At 45.3% G+C, this 22,218-nt stretch overlaps 2 protein-coding genes across 2 annotated transcripts in view; one reads left to right on the top strand and one right to left on the bottom strand.

The window, feature by feature from the left end:
* Positions 1–13,354, top strand: part of lrmp (lymphoid-restricted membrane protein) — a 65,965-nt gene extending 52,611 nt beyond the window's left edge. The window contains exons 26-39 of the mRNA XM_056276693.1: positions 886–970; positions 1,716–1,770; positions 1,870–1,897; positions 2,123–2,263; positions 3,687–3,821; positions 4,400–4,547; positions 5,196–5,239; positions 5,436–5,501; positions 6,098–6,156; positions 6,377–6,475; positions 7,601–7,729; positions 8,412–8,438; positions 9,236–9,387; positions 12,184–13,354. Coding sequence (XP_056132668.1) covers positions 886–970; positions 1,716–1,770; positions 1,870–1,897; positions 2,123–2,263; positions 3,687–3,821; positions 4,400–4,547; positions 5,196–5,239; positions 5,436–5,501; positions 6,098–6,156; positions 6,377–6,475; positions 7,601–7,729; positions 8,412–8,438; positions 9,236–9,387; positions 12,184–12,326 — 1,311 coding nt within the window. The 3' untranslated portion in view covers positions 12,327–13,354. The remainder of the gene's footprint in view (positions 1–885; positions 971–1,715; positions 1,771–1,869; positions 1,898–2,122; positions 2,264–3,686; positions 3,822–4,399; positions 4,548–5,195; positions 5,240–5,435; positions 5,502–6,097; positions 6,157–6,376; positions 6,476–7,600; positions 7,730–8,411; positions 8,439–9,235; positions 9,388–12,183) is intronic.
* Positions 13,355–13,459: 105 nt separating this feature from the next.
* dnai7 (dynein axonemal intermediate chain 7) overlaps positions 13,460–22,218 on the bottom strand; it is a gene marked incomplete at its 5' end in the record, with an annotated part of 32,676 nt that continues 23,917 nt past the window's right edge. Inside the window, 9 exon segments of the mRNA XM_056276692.1 lie at positions 13,460–13,735; positions 14,274–14,387; positions 15,138–15,296; positions 15,482–15,696; positions 15,955–16,138; positions 16,271–16,431; positions 18,094–18,190; positions 18,392–18,542; positions 20,406–20,564. Coding sequence (XP_056132667.1) covers positions 13,460–13,735; positions 14,274–14,387; positions 15,138–15,296; positions 15,482–15,696; positions 15,955–16,138; positions 16,271–16,431; positions 18,094–18,190; positions 18,392–18,542; positions 20,406–20,564 — 1,516 coding nt within the window.

Here is a 22,218-nt window from a genome sequence, read left to right as displayed (position 1 = left end):
TGGATCGTCTCACAAGTAGTCGACATGAGTCGAACGTTTCTCCACACAATACACAAAACATTGATACTTATTGTAGGTGTTTTAGGTCCAGACGATATTTCGGCCAATGCGTTCCACCTCTTATTCTCCCCATATGGACTATTACCAACACGCAACCAAACATGTTTCTGTAGAAACCACCGTCTACTCAAACGTGGTTGGTCAGTACTGCTCGGACTAAAACAGAAATCCGAACACTTTCATTCTTGTTCCATGCCTACAAATTATATATATATGTATGTATGTATATATTCATATGTGTGAATATATTTATATATATGTGTGTGTGTGTGTGTGTGTGTGTGTGTATGTATATATGTAAATGTGTATATATATATGTATGTATATATATATATATATATATAGAGAGAGAGAGAGAGAGAGTGTGTATGTAGAATCTGTTAATAGAGATTAAGTGGCATGAGTGTGGCCTTGCCATTATAATTCCGCGTGACATCGTGACGTCAAAAAATTAAAAAAACAAAAATGCAGTCTTTCTAGCCAGGTCACTCAGGGAGGAAAATGGAGGGAGATAATGAGTGAACTCTAAATACTGCAGCAGACAGCATACTTTCGCTTTTACCTGCTCACAGGACTATCTGAGGAGAGATCAGGCTGTCGCTGGCAGCTTTCAGTGTAGGAGCACATCAGATTCCTCAGCAAGGAGGCGGGTGCACCGATCTGTGAAGGGTTTAAAACGACAGAGCAACTTCACACCTGTATCTCTGTGGTAAATGAACGGGCGTATTAGATGTGGACGGAAATGGGAGAATGGAGGGTCTGCCCTTTAAAGTGGAGCAGGAGGATCAGGAGGGAGGAGAGGTAACGTTTTTCTGCGCCCTGCAGGAGCTGTCGCGTAACATGGAGGCCATTGACGTGCCCAAGTTACAGGACGACTTAAGTGAGACGAGCGTGGCCAGCGAGAAAGAAGGTACGTCTGCCTGCGTCCAAAGTAGGAATGAACATTATCAGCTAAGTGAGTTCAGCTGGTAAGTGTTTACATATTAAGCAAAATTATAAATATCTAAAATTAGGAAGTAGGTGGTCCCTTCCATGCAATGTGTCAGAGCCTGAGTGACCACACTGATAGGAGGCAACGGATGGAAGTAAAGAAATGTATTGGCAGAAATAAACACTGCAAACTCATCAAGGAGGAGAAAAAGAGATGTACACTGAATCCTGTAAATACAGTAAATATTGGTCATAAATACTAGTACAGTCAGTGCAAAGTTTTATGTTCCAACACTGACCACATGACAGTAGATCTGAGATGGATGGACAGAGTTGAAGGCCAACATTTTGGGGAACAAGCTGTACTTGTGGATATTTGATTTGTGTAACTGCTTTATGCAAAGGGGAACTTCTGATATGCGGTGGCCAAGGTGTCAGAGATCCGATGATCCTGTCTGTATGCTTCGTGGACCCAAAGTCAAACAAGTCCATAATATACAAACTGTGTCTTGGCAATACACTTAAAATATGACCTGTTGAACATTTTAATACCCTAGCCTTCCTCTCACTGATGCAACAAAACAACTTCACATAATTGGATTTGTGTGCACCAGATTTAAAAGCTCCACGGTGGTGATGAACATTGTCGTCTCGGTCATCTATTTTTTCTGCACCTCTCCATCACCGTTCGTTTTACTGACCGGTCATTTCTGTTTAATTTCCAGTTGAAACGTCTGTTTTCTCTGACACCAATGACAGCTTGAAAGAGGACAGCAACAGGTAACGCAGCGAGTTAGTTTTATGTTCACAGTATCAGCTGAGATGTGCTTGGGGTCAAATCCTGTCCTCAAGAATGACTCAAACTTTGTCTTTTTGCAGCTTGTCGCCAACTGATAAGGAGATCGAGGTACATCTGCTGCTACACTGGTGCTTGGCTTCAGGGTTTTGTGGGAGCTTCAGATGTGCAGTCCATGTCTCTTTGTTCGCTCACTCTCGTGCTAATTTTGCAAATGAAAAATGAGGTTCCATGTTTACAGTCAACAGAGTGTATATCTGTTTGTCTTCAGCAATGATCTTTTTCCATTTCTTTGCCTTTGCAAATAATAAATGACATGTCTCCGTGTGGCGTCAGACGGAGTTCCAGCGTCTGGCGCTGGGCTTCAAGTGTGACATGTTCACCCTGGAGAGAAGACTGCGGCTGGAGGAGAGGTCACGGGATTTGGCGGAGGAGAACGTGCGTAAGGAGATTTCCAGCTGCCAAGGGTTGCTGCAGGTATATGTGTGTGTGTGTGTGTGTGTGTGTGTGTGTGTGAGTGTGAGAGGAAAATGTTAGGTTAATACAGTATATATCGGGCGGCACAGTGGCCCAGTGGTTAGCACTGTGGCCTCCCAGCAATAAGGTCCTGGGTTCGAACCCCAGGCCGTCCCAGGTCCTTTCTGTTCTGGAGTTTGTATGTTCTCCCCGTGTCTGCGTGGGTTTCCTCTGGGTGCTCCAGTTTCCTCCCACCACCAAAAAGACATGCGTGTTAGGGTTAATACTCCTGTCTGTGCCCCTGAGCAAGGCAATGGAAAGAAGAACTGGAGTTGGTTCCCGGGTGCTGCAGCTGCCCACTGCTCCTGTACAATAGGATGGGTTAAATGCAGAGAACAAATGTCATTGTAACCTACAATTTCATTGGCTTAATATATCGACAGTTTGAACTCTCTTGTACAGCTCATACTAGATTTAGATTGTTAGCCTATGCTGCAAGTTGGACCTTTTCTTCCCTGACATAACTTGACCACATCATTTTAGTCCTAAAGATTCATGGACTGTAAATCCAAGGACACCATAATGTTGTTGTTTGTGTGGTTGTGTGGGTTTCATTCATTACTGAAGTTGGCCACTGAGACAAAATAACTATGAAATGTGATTTTCTTGGTGTCAAGAAAGGGGACTGGTGTCAGATATGTTTGCTTACCTTGACTGTTTAGTGACGCTTTTTCACACAACTATAGATTGCTTGAAAGTGATGCGATTACTACCAGCCATGTTGACATATTTTAAATTCTTTATGTTGGAGTGATTACCAGCAGCTGCAGTTTAATGGACTGGGAGCTCTACTCGTGAGGTCCTTATTCGACTTCTGAGTCTAATTGTGGGTTCGCTGCTGGTTGGTTAAATCACGATCGCTCTCATGTGAGAAACTGTCTGGTTTCCTTTGCCCATCTCTCCTCATTGTGTTGAACTGTTGGCGTCCCAAAGAAAATTTCAGGTTGACGGATTAAGTACGTCTCATCATGACCACAGTTACTAAAGTAAACAGACCTTTGAGGATGAAGTGTTTCCCAGAACATCAATTTATATAGAGGGATGATGGGCTTCTCATTTACCCAACTCTTCTGATATGAGGTGTCCTCGCTGGTCTGGGATTCACTTCAGACAGAACTTACTATCCTATTAGTAATGCTGATCTTTCCTTCTGCCTCAATACAAGGAAAAAGAGTATGTTCAACTGTCTCAGATAAGGATGGATAAATCAGTTCAGTGAAAAAAGTAACTGGCCAATTAATGGGTCCTCTGAGTTCTGTACTGTGACTATAAAATCCTAAAAGGCTCAACTCATTTCCAGACCAAGCAGTCATTCTTCCATTTGCTCTTTTTGTCCATCTTTCCTTTTCTCACTATATCCCTTTCCCTCTCTGTGTCCTCCCAGGCGCTGATGCCCCTGTGTGAGGACGACAATCAGTCCATGGAGATCATCCAGAGGCTCCAGAAGAACCTCGAAATCCTCATCCAGTCCATGACCAGGGTGTCCAGCCGCTCTGAGATGTTGGGAGCCATCCACCAGGTGTGTGTGTGTGTGTGAGAGAGAGAGAGAATGACAGAGACTGTCTGTATGTGTGAGTTTGTGTATGTACAGTCGAGAGCTTTTTGTGTGAGAATCTGACACCATTTACACCTGGCATTAAGATGGTGTCTGTATACAGAAGTGTCTCATCTAGATAAGACAGATGCATGTGATTGCAAGGTGCGTCTGCAGACAGCACGCCTTGTAATGGTCGTCCAGTGTCATCACATCTGTCAGACCGCCTCCAGACATGGGAGTTGTGTTTGTTGCAATCAAATCTTAGCCAGGTGTACAATCTATATTGTGCATTAGTGAGAAAGTACTTCTCATAGGGCAGAAAAACAATCATTGCTGTTGAATCTAGTCAAACATGTGACTTGCTCTGAATTGTTCCAACCAACCAGACTGTGGGCTCCATTGTGAGCCTGTGCTCCCACCTTCCTGTGGAAGGGGGTCAAGCGAAAAAAGGTCTCTATTTCGGTTGAATTGTGCATAAAAATCTGCAGGTACAATACTTGCAGAGAAAAGTCTTGTCGTATTTCATTTTTTGATTTGAGTTTCCTGTGTGTAAACTTCAGGAGAGTCGTATTGGTAAGGCAGTGGAGGTGATGATCCAGCATGTGGAGAACCTGAGGCGGATGTACACAAAGGAGCACGCCGAGCTGCTGGAGCTCCGAGAGACCCTCATGCAAAATGAGAGGTCCTTTGGGTCACACACCGAGAAAGGTTAGAAGGGGCTCCTTCTGCACATGTACTCATACTACTAATACACACACGTATGTTATTAAAGGTACCATACTTACACACAGAAATGGGGAGGGGGGGGCATCTGGGTGGCATAGCAGTCTATTCTGTTGCCTACCAACACGGGGATCGCTGGCTCGAATCCCTGTGTTACCGCCGGCTTGGTCGGGCGTCCCTACGGACACAGTTGGTCGTGTCTGTGGATGGGAAGCCGGATGTGGGTGTGTCCTAGTCGCTGCACTAGCACCTTCTCTGGTCGGTCGGGACGCCTGTTTGGGGGGGAGTGGGAACTGGGGGGAATAGCATGATCCTCCCACACGCTACGTCCCTCTGGTGAAATTCCTCACTGTCAGGTGAAAAGAAGCAGCTGGCGACTCCACATGTATTGAAGGAGGGATGTGGTAGTCTGCTGTCCTCCTCAGATCGGCAGAGGGGGTGGAGCAGCGACCGGGACAGCTCGGAAGAGTGGGGTAATTGGCCAAGTATAATTGGGGAGAAAAGAGGGGGAAAATTTAAAAAAAGAAATGGGGCTGGGATGCTCAATCTTTATTTGCACACATTCATGTTTAGATACGTACAAACACCCAAACGACCCTCAACCAAACTGACAAATTTGTCCCCCTTTCCCAGAAGACTTCCGGGGCAAGAAGCAGTCCTCGTCGCAGTACTACAAGGTCTGCTGTGGCTCAAGTTATTGATGGTCATGCTTTTTAACATCTCGCTCAGTTAGATGCTCTTTACCATGACATTGAAAGTGCTCAATGTCATGAAAGTATTCACAATTACAATTTCTGTATATGGTAATGAACAGAAATTGTTGACTTTGTATCACTTTTTTCCCCCCTTTCCTAATCCTTCGCTCCCTCTTAGTCAGCGCGGCGGGTTAGCATAGCAGCCATCCCTCGCTCCGGGGGAGCAAACATGCCCTTTGACATGGTAAGGATTAAATTCATGTCCCTGTGAGAGTTACAAGTGACTTGAACTTTCTTGTGCAATGCAACTCACAACAGTACCTCATTACAACTTTTTAAATTTATTTATTCCTTCATTTTGTTGGATGTACATTTCTGAATCAGTGAATGTCTGAGATCGGAGGTTTTCACTTGACCACAGTGTTGTGAGATGCATGTAGCTTGGTTTCGTTTGAACATATACCAAGTATCCATTACCGTGTTACATGTGGTCAGTGGTTGCTGTCAAATATGCGCATTTTGGGGCCCCCTGGTGACACTCCTCACTGTCAGGTGAAAAGAAGCGGCTGGCAACTCCACATGTATCGGAGGAGTCATGTGGTAGTCTGCAGCCCTCCCCGGATCGGCAGAGGGGGTGGAGCAGCAACTGGGACAGCTCGGAAGAGTGGGCTGATTGGTCAAATACAACTGGGGGGAAAAAGGGGGCTGGGAAAGCCCCCCCCCAAAAAAAATGCGCATTTTGATGCTTTCTCATTAGGATTTATAGCAGTGCTGCTCGTTTCATTGTGTTTTGCTGAGATGGACACGAATCATGTTGTGCATTTGAATATCCCGATACAGCCCAGGACAAAGGACACCCCTGAGGCCGAGACGGAGAGACTAACCCGAAGATCTCCCTGGTAGGTGTTTTTGTTAATTTGTGTACATGTGTATGTGTCCAAGGGGACAGACCGGTGGGTAGTTCAGCTGCTTCATATACCCAGGTTGTTCTATACCTGGGTGCAGTTTAATATGAATGTGTGCGTGGGAGAAAGGAGTGAGTGCGAGGCCACTGAGGCTTGTTGTGTCGTCGTATGAGGGTTATTCTTGCTGTGCTCTATGTGATGCCATGGTTTCCAGGAGTATGGCGGGGAAGAGCACGGCGCGACCCCCACTAAAACGCTTTGTTAGCTCCGGGGCCTGGGTTGACCCTGAAGAGCTCTCTCTTGTGATGAAAGGGTAAGAGATGCTGAGGAGGACACCACACCGCCGCCTGTTTTGCACAAATCATAAACAAACATCAATTCCAATAAACCCAGGCGCATAAAGATGGCTGCCTCCATTTGCAACTTCTTTGCGGCTTGCCCTTTCGAGTCAACAGGCACCTAATGTGAATAAGATGTGAAAATGGAAGGCAGCCATCTTTTATGCCCTTTATGCACTATGACATGAGCCTACCTAGTGTCTGTCTTTAGCCCATAGCCTCCAGTGATTGAAATCTTAATTCAAAGGCTTTGTGGGCTCTTATTGGGCACCATGTCGAAATTGCTTTTAAGCGTTTGGGCTCCTTGCTGTGATGCACCATATTACACTTGGTAAACTGTGTTCCCGAAATACATGACCTTATAAAGCTATTCTTTTCATAAAGGATCATGTCATACCAAATCTGAGCATGTTGTTGTGTGATTGTAGAGAATGCAATAAAAATCTACATAGAGGTCGTCCAGGTAGCATAGCGGTCTGTTCCATTGCCTACCAACACGGGGACAACGGTTCAAATCCCAGTGTTACCGCCGGCTTGGTCGGGCGTCCCTACAAACACAATTGGCTGTGTCTGTGGGAGGGAAGCTGGATGTGGGTATGTGTCCTGGTCGCTGCACTAGCGCCTCCTCTGGTTGGTCAGGGCACGTGTTCAGGGGAAAGGGGGAACTGGGGGGAATAGCGTGATCCTCCCATGTGCTACGTCCCCCTGGTGAAACTCTTCACTGTCAGGTGAAAAGAAGCAGCTGGCGCAGCGACCAGGACGGCTCGGAAGAGTGGGGTAATTAAACGGGTACAATTGGGGAGAAAAAAGCCAACGAAAAAAAAAACACAGCAGGAAGTAATTTCACAATTTGACAACTGAGTTTTTGTGGAGATATGTGAGTATGTGTACAGTGTAGGAGCATACATCAGTGAATGTTTGAAAGTGAGGTGTGTGTTTTGTCTTTATCTGTCCATGCCTGTGTGTGGTTGCATGTGTGTTATCTCTCTGCATGTGTACATTTCTGTGTGAGTGTGTGTGTGTGTGTGCAAGATAATATATGCATGTTTATATGACTGATTTCCATGTGTGTACACAAATGCCCAACCCACACATATCAGGATGGCCCCAGTCGACACCGACTCCCATTCGGAGGAGGAGCAGAAGGAGGAGCCGGTGGTAGAGAGGAGGAAGTCCAGTCTCAGTGAGCTGAGCAACAAACTCACCTCCCTCATCATGCCCCTAAAGACGTTAGTCCAACCAAATACCCGCCACTAGCCAACCGCAGCACACCTCTGTGCCGAGCCGGAAGGCTAGCCCCATAGTGAGGGAGTTGCATCACTGAGCTATATGGAGGTTCAAGTTGTCTGAAATGTGATGTTATACTGTTAACATGCTGGTAAGAATCTCGTGTGTGTGTGCGTGTGTGCGTGTGTGCGTGCGTGCGTGCGTGCGTGCGTGCGTGCGTGCGTGCGTGCGTGCATGTGTGTTTTAAGGGTCATTCAGGCAAATTGAACCTCTAAGTGATGGAACTCTTCTGTTATGAGTCTGTGCTCTACTAGCTTTCTTTGGCTTTGGGGCTCAGCTGCTTTTAGTCATGACAAAGCAAGTCCAAAATAACAAGGCCACTAATGAACCATGTCTGTCTGCCGTTATTCCTGGCTTGAGATCTGTGCATATAACATGGAAACATTGCTTTGTATTTCATGCATAGATCTCAAGTTAGAATCTGCACAGTGCAAAACATCAAATTGGTAACTACCCAATCTCCAGTGGCGTGCAGGTCTCGTGCCATCACATATGTAAGCTATTTGATGTGCAGGTTTCTTTGTCTGATATCCGGTTGAATATTTTCCAAAAAGATGGAGAGCTGTCACGTCCTTTCTGAACTGTTTCTGTTTCTTCCTGTATTTCTTGCTCCACATCTCTCAGGAGACAGGATGAGCTCTTTGTAATGCTGTAAGTGTGCAGGAAGGAGAGTCCAAAGTGGGGAAGTCCTTGTGTTGTCTGTCACTGTTCCAAGCATTTAAAAAAAGAAAAAAATTACAAACCCACACAGGCCTGTATTTATCAGTCCTTTAGGATTTCATATCCATTCAGCCATTTACAGCTTTGCAGCACCTCTTTCATTGATGATAAACTAAGGAAGGCTGGTGTGGTTTTTGGATTCGCACTCCTGCTTTTGACAAACTTCAGGCCTCGGTGTCTGCTGCCCTTGCCTTGAGTGTGCAAGTTCATGCCGAGCTCTGTGTCCATGCCGTTTTGCTGTAACTGTGCTGCTGAAAGCTTTGTTTGACTGTGGTGGTGATCATGAAGACTAAGATGGGTCGAAGCTGTTTTCAGGGTTTTTCAGGCAGAAAACCTGTTCCATGTGAGCTACTGATGGATTGCAGCATGCCGCAGCTGAATGCGTCGCCCACCCTAAAGTTGCAAGAGTTGCCACATATGACCTGTGCAGATTAACAACTTGCTATTGTAATATTAATAGTAATAGTAATATTAATTAGTTAATAATAATACTATTAATTAATAGTAATGTTTTTTAAAGGACTTACTTGTTTTTGATTCACAAAAGCTATAAAGGGTAATTTTTGGCAACTGTTCTGAAAATAAATCAAACCAATCTAATTTTATCGACTGTTTCGTTTCATCTTTCTTGCCGTCTTCAGCCATTTTCTACCTTTTTTCCCCTTCTCGCTCTCCACAACTTTCTCATCCTGTTCTAACCTCTGATCCTTCTCTTTGTCTCCCTCCAGTCCGAGTCCCACTCCCAGTACTACCACTGCAGAGCCACTAATGGCCCCGTCACTTTCCCAGAGCCTTACGTCATCCTCCCGCGCAGCAGCAGCTGCAGTGGCCCGGGGCAGAGGACTCTGGCTGTGGCTGGCCATGGTGGTGCTCCTGGCAGGTAAGCACCGTAAAATGGTCCCTCAGGTGGAGTTTTCCTGAAACGTTCCACCATTAGAAGTCCCAGTTGTCATCATTATTCTTAGAAATGTCATTCTCTATTTGATTTCTTCAAATCGAAAGTCTTTGAGAAGGGTACGCCAACCATTAATACTAATGTGTTATGCTAAATGTAGGCCTACAGTTGCATTACCACACTGCATTTCCATGCATTGCTTCCAAAAGGATGAGAAAAGGTGCACTTCAGTAAACAATAAAAATTATCTTACTATGTCTTTTACTTATGACTGTCTGCTTTATTTATTACATACAGGTATATTACAACTGCAAGCATTTTATTTATTGCAACTACAAGCATGCTTATGCATTTTGCATTAGCATGTTTTATGCTTGCAGTTAATGAGAAAATAAAGATACAAAGAGTGAAGGCAGAGCCGAAGTTCAAATGGTGGAAGTTGAAGAAGGAAGACTGTTGTGTCGAGTGCAGGGAGGAGTTAAGACAGACACTGGGTGGTAGTGAAGAGTTGCCGGATGGCTGAGCAACCACTGCAGAAATAGTGAGGGAGACCGCTAGGAAGGTACTTGGTGTGTCATCAGGACAGAGGAAGGAAGACAAGGAGACTTGGTGGTGGAATGAGGAAGTACAGCAAAGTATACAGAGGAAGAGGTTGGCAAGGAAGAAGTGGAATAGTCGGAGAGATGAAGAAAGTAGACAGAAGTACAAGGAGATGCAGCGTAAAGCAAAGAGAGAGGTGGTAAAGGAAAAGGTGTATGGTGAGTTGTTTGAGGGGTTAGACACTAAGAAAGGAGAAAAAGACTTGTACTTGGCTACACAGAGGGACCGAGCTGGGAAGGATGTGCAGCAAGTTAGGGCAATCAAGGATAGAGATGGAATTGTGCTGACAAGCGAGGAGAGTGTGCTGAGAAGGTGGAAGGAATACTTTGAGGGGCTGATGAATGAAGAAAATGAGAGAGAGAGAGAGAAGGGTGGATGATGGGATACTGAATCAGGAAGTGCAGTGGATTAGCAAGGAGGAAGTGAGGGCAGCTATGAAGAGGATGAAGAGTGGAAAGGCAGTTGGTCCAGATGACATACCTGTGGAGGCATGGAGATGTTTAGGAGAGATGGCAGTGGAGTTTTTAACTATATTGTTTTACACAATCTTGGAAAGGGAGAGGCTACCTGAGGAGTGGAGAAAAAGCATACTGGTAGCGATTTTCAAGAATAAGGGTGATGTGTATAACTGTAGTAATTACAGAGTTGTAAAGTTGATCAGCCACAGCGTGAAGACATGGGAAAGAATAGTGGAAGCTAGGTTAAGAGGAGAGGTGATGATTAGCGAGCAGCAGTATGGTTTCATGCCATGAAAGAGCACCACAGATGTGATGTTTGCTTTGAGAATGTTGATGGAGAAGTATAGAGAAGGCCAGAACGAGTAACATTGTGTCTTTGTAGGTTTAGAGAAAGCATATGACAGGGTGCCGAGAGAGGAGGTGTGGTATTGTATGAGGAAGTCGGGAGTGGCAGAGAAGTATGTAGGAGTGGTGCAGGATGTGTATGGGGGCAGTGGTGAGGTGTGCAGTTGGAATGACAGATGGGTTCAAGGTGGAAGTGCGATTACATCAAGGATCGGCTCTGAGCCCTTTCTTGTTTGCAATGGTGATGGACAGGTTGATGGACAAGATCAGGCTGGAGTCTCCATGGACTATGATGTTTGCGGATGACATTGTGTTCTGTAGGGAGAGTAGGGAGCAGGTTGAGGAGAGCCTGGAGAGGTGGAGGTATGTACTGGAGAGAAGAGGAATGAAAGTCAGTAGGAGTAAGATGGAATACGTATGCGTGAATGAGAGGGAGGACAGTGGAATGGTGAGGATTCAAGGAATAGAGGTGACGAAGGCATACGAGTTTAAATATTTGGGATCGACTGTCCAAAGTAACGGGGAGTGTGGAAGAGAGGTGAAGAAGAAAGTGTATGCAAGGGTTGAGAAGAGTGTCAGGAGTGATTTGTGACAGAAGGGTACCAGCAAGAGTTAAAAGGAAGGTTTACAAGATGGTTGTGAGACCAGTTGTGTTATGTGGTTTGGAGACAGTGGCACTGATGAAAAGACAGGAGGCGGAGCTGAAGGTGGCAGAGTTGAAGATGAGAGTGATGAAGAAGGACAGGATTAGGAATGACTCTAGTATTAGAGGGACAGCTCAGGTTGGACGGTTTGGAGACAAAGCAAGAGAGGCAAGATTGAGATGGTTTGGACATGTGTGGAGGAGAGATGTTAGGTATATTGGGAGAAGGATGCTGAATATGGAGCTGCCAGGGAAGAGGAGAAGAGGAAGGCCAAAGAGGAGGTTTATGGATGTGGTGAGGGAGGACATGCAGGTGGCTGGTGTGACAGAGGAAGATGCAGAAGACAGGAAGAGATGGAAATGGATGATCCGCTGTGGCAACCCCTAACGGGAGCAGCCGAAAGTAGTAGTCGTAGTAAAGATATAGTAACAAAGTAATTAAAAGTGGAGTAGTGCCTTTTCTCATCTTTTAGAGAAACAGTGCATGTAAGTGAATCCTGGTGGCAGGGCACCCAAAGACAAGCGCACCTACATTTTCCCCAAATTTATCGTGATATTTTACATTTTCATGAACACGGTAACAATTTGAGAAGAATTCCTCATTCATACGGCCATCTCCTTGTCTTGCAAATAATATGGCATCACTTTTGAGCTCCCTTGGCCTTACTGAGTAAAAAAAAAAAAATCCTTTACAGTTTTCAATTATCAAGCTGTTTTGTGGTTCATTTCTTGCAGGTCTCCTGGCATTACTGGCCGGTCTGATGATGCAGCCAGCGGTGGACGCTGCCCCCGTGGGGACTGGGGACTCCTGGCTGATCATCCAGCAGCTTCTGTGGCCCTACACGGGGCTCCGGCACAATGCACAGCCCCCTGTCTAGCCGCAGCTGCTCTCATGAGACCCGGTTTGGGTACCCATCAGCCTCCTGTGGAGATTGGTGGACAGAGGTGGGGATGATGTTGGGCAGAGGTGGTGATGATGTTTGCTTGGTGATGAAGAAAGAGGACCATAGCATTCCTGAGCAAAGGGTGTTGCGCCGGTGCTTGAAGTCACCCAAAGAACTTGTTGACAGCATACACCAGGCCTCGGGATAGTCATCCCCACGGAGGTGTTTTCACATCACGTTTGCTGAATTGCTGTGTGTGTGTATATGTGTGTGTGTTATGCGTGTTTGTAACGACAAGAACCACTCAAAGAAGGCAGCAACCATTTTGTTTTTTACCAAGGCTGCTACACATCAGGACGACACAATGAGGCTTTTCCTGTTGGTACTGCCGGTACATTATCAGGACCCAGCACGATCTAAGACTCACGATTGGCTGGCTGGTACAGTTGGTACAATGTTGACCAATCATGTTGAAAAGTCACGAGGCTCTCTGCATTCAACTATATAGATGGCTGCAGAATGTTAATCATGTTGAGACATCAAGGACTGTGGCTCCGATCTGAACACTTGGCTTTTCAAACACATTTCATTATTGTGGATAGTGACAAAAGTACTTGAGGTTACATGGACCGTCAACTTTATTAATGGGGATTATTTTCCATTCGTTCCCTCAATGATTACAGAGGATTTTTTTTAACCTAAAACCATAAACATTGGTAATAAAACTCATTTTATTTTGTTTTTAAGTGGTTTTTGAAATTTTAAATCTTCTTTATAAACTTGCTAGCTTGTGTGGGGAAATGTTAATATCTGCTTATTTTTATTATAATAAGTGTATGTTGTTACAGTCTTATCACTCAAGTTCTTGCTGTGGTGATCACTATTTTCACCTTCATACACTTTTGTATGTTACAAGAGGGTGAGTGCATGAGACTTTGCACAAATAAAGAAGCCAATTCTAAAAAATAGGTGTTCTTGTTAACTGGGTATATGAAACACAAATGATTACACCGGTAGATGTTAAAAAGTTAAGATGCCTTTCTACCACTGCCTTATACAGGAAGAATTTCTCTACAAAACTAGTTTCAAAAGGTCAACCAAAGCATAATTTCAGGTTCCAGCTAGCTTCAAGAATAGTTGAGCAGTCTGGTGGCACAAAGTAGATTCTGCACCGTGTTGATAAACAGGTAATGGGTATTGTGGGTCCTAGCCATGCCTTCGGGGCTCACGTTGTCCTGGAGCATGTGGATGAATGTGGAGTGGAACTCGCTGCCCGGGTGGAGCTCTGGAGAGAAGATCTCATCCTTCTCCTTCATCTTCAGCCTCTGACTCCTCTGAGCACCCAGCAGGTAGACGCTCCACGAGTTCTTGGGTACGGAGGAGGGACCTTCGTGCTCACAAACCTGCCAGATGACATCGGAACGGGGCCAGGGAGGAGACGTCAAGCAAAGGAACAATGTAAGAGGGGTCTGACTGGAAGGGGGAGACGGAAGAAGATTCGAGGAAAAGATGATAAACAAGAGTTCATGGGAAGTAGAAATGAGCAAATGGGAGGATGACATAAGGCTAGAAAAGAAGGAATCTATTCATCCTTGCACGTCGCATACAATAGGCCTGTCAATAATGGTGTAATTAAAGGGAAGAGGTTTGTTTGTTTTTTGGGTTCCAGTCCAGTCAAACCAAGGGACTCAATATTTGACCCACCTCCACCAAAAAAAATCAACCAGCCTTTTTTCTGAATCATGAGAAAGCATTTTTTCGACAACATAACTCCCGCTTCCCCGTTCCAAAATCGATAGTATCTTCCTTCGCTGCCTGCAGTATACATTTCACAGCTTCTTTTGTATTTTCTCAGTCACATCTCCTTAGTTTGTGTATGCTTGTGTTTTGTGTGTGTGAGAGGGAAAGCTATGTGATATCGTGATATGGTTGTGTGCCAACCTGCATCACCAGGTTCTTGAGCCCACACTTGGCATTCCACTGGCTCCATGAGAAGGCACAGGCACAGGAGAGGAGGGCCATCTGTTCATAGGTGGCATGCTCTGTCAGTGGGTCCTAGAGAAACAAGAATCGGAGCCGTTTGTTCTATACTGGCCCGGAAAGTGCAGACGGTGATCAATTGAAATGCATAGTCCTGAGGCACAATTGGCACAGTGTACTGGTTATACATTCACCTGTGAGACGTGTACTCAATTTTGTGGGGGGGGCATGTTGGCTCCCTTTATTTTGTCCAAGTTTAAGAGGGCCGAGGTAACTTTTGATTTTTTTTTTGGCATGATTTTGTTGGTGGTATAAATGACTGGTTTCAGACTGAACACAGCTCTTTCAGCTGATACTGAACAAGAAATAAACAACTTCTCTGTGCCAGTTTAACAGGTTTGTTCAGCCGCATGAATTACTTTGTGCCGCTAACACTTGTAGAGCTTTCGTGTCTCTACAGTGGTATGGACTAGCTTTAGTTCTCCAGAGGTACAAGCTGAATTGGTGTTGGAGGTTTTAGGGTAACCCAGTTGTTCATATTGTTCCAGGCAGTGTCCATGGATTCCTTAACGTAACTGTCTATTTCAAACTGGACCTGGTTCTAGAGTTCGACTCAGGACTGCCCATTTTAACCAGAAAAAATTAGATTATTAAAACCCAAGATTGAGCCCTCAGTTAATGGCATTTTCTGTGGCATTTTCCAACAATTTTTTTCCCAAGCCAAATCCAAGCAAGAGAGAGCGGTTCAGCTCAATTTGACTTGAACTAGGGCATGACCATTAGCCTCTTTTTTTTTTTTTTTTTACTTTACAAGGCGATGCAGACCTTGCCATAGCTGCTGACGTATTTGTCGGTGTACTCATTAACAAAGATGTTGATGCCAGCGTTGGTCATGGCTCTCTGCAGTGTCGGCCCACTCATCCATTTCCCTAGGAGATGAGAAAGACCTTTCTCCTGCTTGGACTGCAGCATACATTGGTCTCCCTGATGGACAAATAGACACATACTCGCAAATTCATACGCAGTTGGGCAGCTGGCTAAATACATATTCACTATTGGTTTCCATTCACTGAGTTTTCAAAAATTTCCCAAGAAATGAAATTAAAAAAAAAAGATTACGCTAATACAGCTCTTTACCTCTCTGTTATGTGATGATCAACACACTTTACCTGGATAGTGATATTGAGGTCAACGAGTGCCGCATTGATGGAGAGCAGAGCGGAGTCCTGACCCAGTGGCCGTAGCTCCCAGCTCTGGAAGGGGAAGTTGACATAGGTGTCCTGCATCAGCACGAAGGCATGGAAGGCATCCATCTTGAAGATGATCCTAGCTTCTGGCTCATCATAGGAAATGTCACTGATGCCATCCATCCTCCACTGCTTTCCTGAAAGATAGAGCTCGTTGAATGTGATAATTCATTTATGGTTCTCCCTAGATAGCTGTTTGTCTTTATCTTGTTTTGACTCAGGAAAGCACTGAATCATCTCCAACTGTAGGATTTTAAAGGAACAAAAGAATAGTGCACTATCCAAAAAAGTCAAATGACCGCAAACTAGAATTCAGTCATATGCATATGTGTCTGGTTCACTGCAGGATAACATAGGCTAAGCAGGGAAATCATTTCTATATCAGGCTATCCTACCCATGGCGTCCCAGCGAGCAACATGTGGTTGTTCCAAGAAAAGGACAGAGTCAGATAATGTGATGGACACACCAACAGGGGGGCAAGTGAGAAGACCACTGTCTCCCATCTTGCCACAGTCAGGCCCTTTGATTTGGGACTGCTCCATGGGATAGGGGAATGCTTGTAGCCCTGTGTCCAGCAGCTGAAAAAAAAAAACAGCATGATAAGAGAGTGAGAGAGAGACTTAGCTCCTGGGCCTTCGACTATTGGTAGAACACATTCCAGTGGAATAGACCACTTGAGTATCCATTCTGTTCCACTATATTGTCCTTGCCTGTCTGATTTCCCAACCACCGATCTTTTTGGCTTGTGGTGGGAGGTGGAACACATCCCAGTAGAAGACCCCGCCCAGAGGTGTGTACTGCAGTAAGTCCACCACCTGGATACTCTCAGTCCCATCTACCACCACTTCCATCGGGGCACAGTCAGAGTCCTCTTTAAATGACACGGAGAGAAAAAGAATGAATGAAGCGGTAATGTCTGAGGGTTTTCATCCTCTGCTTCTCCATCTATCTCTCCATGGTTTGCAGTTTACAATTATGCCTTGGTTCCACTGTCCAGTGTTTGACCATGTCATACTACCTTTCCTGTTCATCAATGAAAATTTGAGCACAGTATGTTTTCCACTCTTGATTTAGATACTATATAGAGTTGATCAATCGGCCATACTAAATTGTCCCTAAGTGTGTGTGTGTGTGTGTGTGTGTGTGTGTCGGCCCTGTGATGGTCTGGCAGCCTGTCCAGGGTGTCTCCCTGCCTGTCACCCAATGACTGCTGGGATAGGCGCCAGAATCCCCGAGACCCTGAGAGCAGGGTGTTTGTGAATTTACAGAAGGTGTTTGACAGGGTGCCAAGAGAGGAGGTGTGGTATTGTATGAGGGAGTCAGGAGTGGCAGAGAAGTAAGTAAGAGTGGTGCAGGATATAGTATATGAGGGCAGTGTGACAGTGGTGAGGTGTGTGGTAGGAGTGACGGATGGATTCAAGGTGGAGGTGGGATTACATCAAGGATCGGCTCTGAGCCCTTTCTTTTTTGTAATGGTGATGGACGAGTTGATGGACGAGATCAGGCAGGAGTCTCCGTGGACGACATTGTGATCTGTAGTGAGAGTAGGGTGCAGGTTGTGTAGAGCCTGGAGAGGTGGAGGTATGCACTGGAGAGAAGAGGAATGAAAGTAAGTAGAAGCAAGACAGAATACATATGCATGAACGAGAGGGAGGACAGCGGACTGTTGAAGATGCAAGTAGAGATGACGAAGGTGGATGACTTTAAATACCTGGGGTCAACTGCTCAAAGTAACGGGAAGTGAAGAAGAGAGTGCAGGCAGGGTGGAGTGGGTGGAGAAGAGTGTCAGGAGTGATTTGCGACAGAAGAGTACCAGCAAGAGTGAAAGGGAAGGTTTACAAGTTGGTTGTGAGACCAGCTATGTTGTATGGTTTGGAGACAGTGGCGCTGACGAAAAGACAGGAGGTGGAGCTGGAGGTGGCAGAGTTGAATATGCTGAGATTTTTGTAAGGAGTGACAAAGAAGGACAGGATTAGGAAGGAGTATATTAGAGGGACAGCTCATGTTGAATGGTTTGGAGACAAAGCAAGAGAGGCAAGATTGAGATGGTTTGGACATGTGTGGAGGAGAGATGCTGGGTATATTGGGAGAAGGATACTGAAGATGAAGCTACCAGGCAAGAGGAAAAGAGGAAGGCCAAAGAGGATGTTTATGGACGTGGTGAGGGAGGAAATGCAGGTGATTGGTGTGACAGAGGGCGATGCGGAGGACAAGAAGAAATGGAAGAAGAAGGAGAAGGTTCAGTTTTAGTCAAATCCCCCCCCCCCCACATTGTTAGCTAACCAACAGAGAAACAAACTGAATCATGCCAAATTAGCCCCAGGAGGGCTTAAAAACACCAATGGACTCAAGGGATTAATTTTGTCAACTTAATTAAAATCTAGCACTGAAAAATATGTGTTGTAAGCTCTCTGAATACAGTACAGCACTAAACAGACATGAGGTTTAATTCCAATAAGTGCCAACCACACTAGCTAAGAAGTCTGTCATTGCACTGGCAGAGACTTAACAAATTTCACAAATTGTCTGTTACCTGAGAGGCCTTCTATTTGTGTCTGTATCTGGTTCTCAGGGTCCCCCACGGTCTTCTGAATACTGCCTCTCCCTGACTGTATACTCACTGCACTATGCTGGATGCACACAAACACACACACCAGGAATGAAAACATGACATGTTGCCATAATATGACATGGCCAATAAGCACTGTCGGCATTACCACAATATCCAGGTATGAGTTTCCTAAAGTGAGTTGGAAAATCGTGGTCATTAAAGTATATAACACCTCTGGTCTTAAAAGGGCATGAAATAGTATTTCACTGTACCACCTCACCTCTCTTCCAGCAGACTCTTGGACTGACCATGTGTCCTCGCCTGCACCTCGGATCTGCACGGAGGTTTCCCCGCTCTCCTGTTTTACCTCGGTCTCCACCTGCTCAGATGAGTCTGTCTGAGGAGGGACTTCTTCACCTCCACCCAGAGACCTGACACAAACAGACAACATAATATGAGACAACAGAATAATTTACAGAGACTTTACATGTTATATAAGTACACTTACATGTTATAAATATGTAGTATACTTATATCAGTTGTGCTATTAGTAGCAGTAACAGTAATAATTTCTGTAGTGGTACAAAGCCGTAGTCATTGCATCAGTAATATTAGCCCTATTAGTAATTGTAGTAGAAAATAGTATTTTCACCATTAGTAACAGTAGTGGTTGTTGTATCATTAGTAGCTGTAACAGTCTACAACTACTACTTTTAACTGCTCCCGTTAGGGGTCACCACAGTGGATCATCCATTTCAATCTCTTCCTGTCCTCTGCATCTTCCTCAGTCACACCAGCCACCTGCATGTCCTCCCTCACCACATCCACAAATCTCTTCTTTGGCCTTCCTCTTTTCCTCTCCCCTGGCAGCTCCATATTCAGCATCCTTCTCCCAATATACCCAGCATCTCTCCGCCACACATGTCCAAGCCATCTCAATCTTGCCTTTCTTGCTTTGTCTCCAAACCATCCAACCTGAGCGGTCCCTCTAATATACTCATTCCTAATCCTGTCCTTCTTCGTCACTCCCAATGAAAATCTTAGCATCTTCAACTTTGCCACCTCCAGCTCCACCTCCTGTCTTTTCATCAGTGCCTCTGTCTCCAAACCACATAACACAACTGGTCTGACAACCATCTTGTAAACCTTCCTTTTAACTCTTGCTGGCACCCTTCTGTCACAAATCATTCCTGACACTCTTCTCCACCCACTCAACCCTTGCCTACACTTTCTTCTTCACCTCTCTTCCCAACTCCCCATTACTTTGGACAGTCAACCCCAAGTATTTAAACTCATACGCCTTCGTCACCTCTATTCCTTTTTTTAAAAAATTTATTTCTGATTTTCCCCTTTTTTTCTCCCAATTTTAGTGGCCAATTGATCCCTATTTTAATTCAAACACCCACCCTCGTATTGCATGCGTTCGCCAACTGCATCTCTCCGGCCGGCAGTCTCGAAGGAAAGCGCCTCCCCACTTTCGTGACAAGGCGAATCCAAGCCGAACCACTGTTTTTCCGACACACACAGAGACGCATTCACATGACGAACACAAGCCGACTCCGCCCCCCTCCCGAAGACAGCGTTGCCAATGATTGCTGCTTCATCGAGTCCGGCCATAGTCGGATCTGACGAGACCGGGGCGCGAACCCCAGTCCCCAGTGGGCAACTGCATCGACACCAAGCCGACGCTTAGACCGCTAGTCACCTCTATTCCTTGCATCCTCACCATTCCACTGTCCTCCCTCTCATTCACGCATATGTATTCCGTCTTGCTCCTACTTAGTTTTTATTCCTCTTCTCTCCAGTGCATACCTCCACCTCTCCAGGCTCTCCTCAACCTGCTCCCTGCTCTCCCTACAGATCACAATGTCATCCGCAACCATCATAGTCCACGGAGACTCGTGCCTGATCTTGTCCATCAACCTGTCCATCACCATGGCAAACAAGAAAGGGCTCAGAGCCGATCCCTGATGTAATCCCACCTCCACCTTGAACCCATCTGTCCTTCCAACCACACACCTCACCACTGTCACACTTCCCTCATACATGTCCTGCACCACTCTTACATACTTCTCTTCTCCTCTTAACCTAGCTGCTATTACTCTTTCCCATATCTTCATGCTGTGGCTGATCAACTTGATACCTCTGTAGTTTCTACAGTTCTGCACATCACCCTTATTCTTGAAAATCAGTAGCAGTACTGTTACAAACAGTAGTTGTAACTGATAGTAGTAATAGTAATAGTAGTTGTAGCATTAGGACTACTAGTAGCAGTAGTAGTAATGGGCAGAAACCTGCGGTTGGGTGTCCAACCCCTCAGGTGGACCATGCTGGCCAGTGGTGTGAGGTGGTCGTAGATGGTGTGGAGAATTCGCACAGCAATGTTGCTCACAGCCAGCTGTTTGGGCAGTTCAAAGCCCACGCCAGCCTCCTCAAACTGGAAGACTTTTAACCTTGATGGACCAAAGAGAAAAGGAGAGAGATTGACTGATTTTTCTTCTTCTTAATGTGAGATGCTATTTTGAATGAGAACCAGGCTTACATTTTATAAGGAGATGGTTGTGGTGGGAGAGAGTGGGTATGACTCATGAAATATCTACAGGGCAGCTTCTTTTCGGTTCTCTTTACAATACAATGCAATGCAATGCAATACAATACAATACAATACAATACAATACAATACAATACAGCACAATACAATACAGTACAGTACAGTACAATACAAGCAATTTTATTAACCCCGCTTGGGGCAATTTGTTTGGAGCAGCTTGCTGTACACAGAAACACAGCAACATGCAAACAAAAAATAACACAAACAATAAATAACACTGCAGGGAGCTAAATGTGGAATAAAATCTATTAGATCAATAAGTAATAATACGAATAGGCTAGATAAATTTGGTAAACACAATAAAGCAATCAGATGGGGTAACTGGGTGGCGTGGCAGTCTATTCTGTTGCCTACCAACTCGGTTCGAATCCCAGTGTTACCTCCGGCCTAGTCGGGCGTCCCTACAGACACAATTGGTCATGTCTGCAGGTGGGAAGCAAGATGTGGGTATGTGTCCTGGTCACTGCACTAGCGCCTCCTCTGGTCGGTTGGGGTGCCTGTTCGGGGGGGGGGGACTGGGGGGAATAGCGTGCTCCTCCCACGTGCTACGTCCCCGTGGCAGAACTCCTCGCTGTCAGGTGAAACGAAGCGGCTGGCGACTCCACATGCATCAGAGGAGGCAGGTGGTGGTCTGCAGCCCTCCCCGGATCGGCAGAGGGGGTGGAGCAGCGACCACGACGGCTCGGAAAATAGTGTAATTGGCCAAGTACAACTGGGGAGAAAAATGCTGGAAAATCTAATAAAAAAAAAAGTAGTTAACATATTTGGGAGCTCGGTATTGTTTATTCCCTCAATTTTAAGAGGTTTCCTGTCACTGTTTCTCTGAATTGGGGATATAGATTTAATTCTGCTTGCAGATCCCCCTGCTGTACTTATATCCTATCCTTATACATTCTTTTAGCTTTTCTTATGTCATTCCTCACTCCTTTGGTAATTTCCTTCTTTTCCTGGTTATTCAGCGATAATAAAGAAAGAAGCTTTTCTTCTTGTTTATGACATTTTTAAGTTCTTTAGTAACCCATGGTTTGTTATTAGTGAAAACTGTACTGTTTTTACAGGGAATGTTGGAGTCCACACAGAAGGGTATGTAGAAAGAAACGATTTGCGCCAGTTCATTTAAGTCAGTGCATGAGCTATAATAATAATAATATTGATAATGCTAATAATAAACTTGATTTATATCGCACCTTTCTAAACAACATTACAAGGTGCGTTGCACAAGCCGGAAGTCGGGTGCGAGTATGTGTCCTGGTTGCTGCACTAGCGCCTCCTCTGGTCAGTCGGGGCGCCTGTTCGGGGGGGAGGGGGAACTGGGGGAATAGCCTAATCCTCCCACATGCTACATCCCCCTGGCGAAACTCCTCACTGTCAGGTGAAAAGAAGCGGCTGGCGACTCCACATGTATCAGAGGAGGCATGTGGTAGTCTGCAGCCCTCCGTGGATTGGCAGAGGGGGTAGAGCAGCGTCCAGGACGGCTTGGAAGAGTGGGGTAATTA

The sequence above is a fragment of the Lampris incognitus genome, chromosome 3 (assembly GCF_029633865.1).
Source record: "Lampris incognitus isolate fLamInc1 chromosome 3, fLamInc1.hap2, whole genome shotgun sequence".
NCBI lineage: Eukaryota > Metazoa > Chordata > Actinopteri > Lampriformes > Lampridae > Lampris > Lampris incognitus.
The sequence above is the reverse complement of the archived record's forward strand: the minus strand, read 5'-3'. Positions and strand labels throughout refer to the sequence as shown.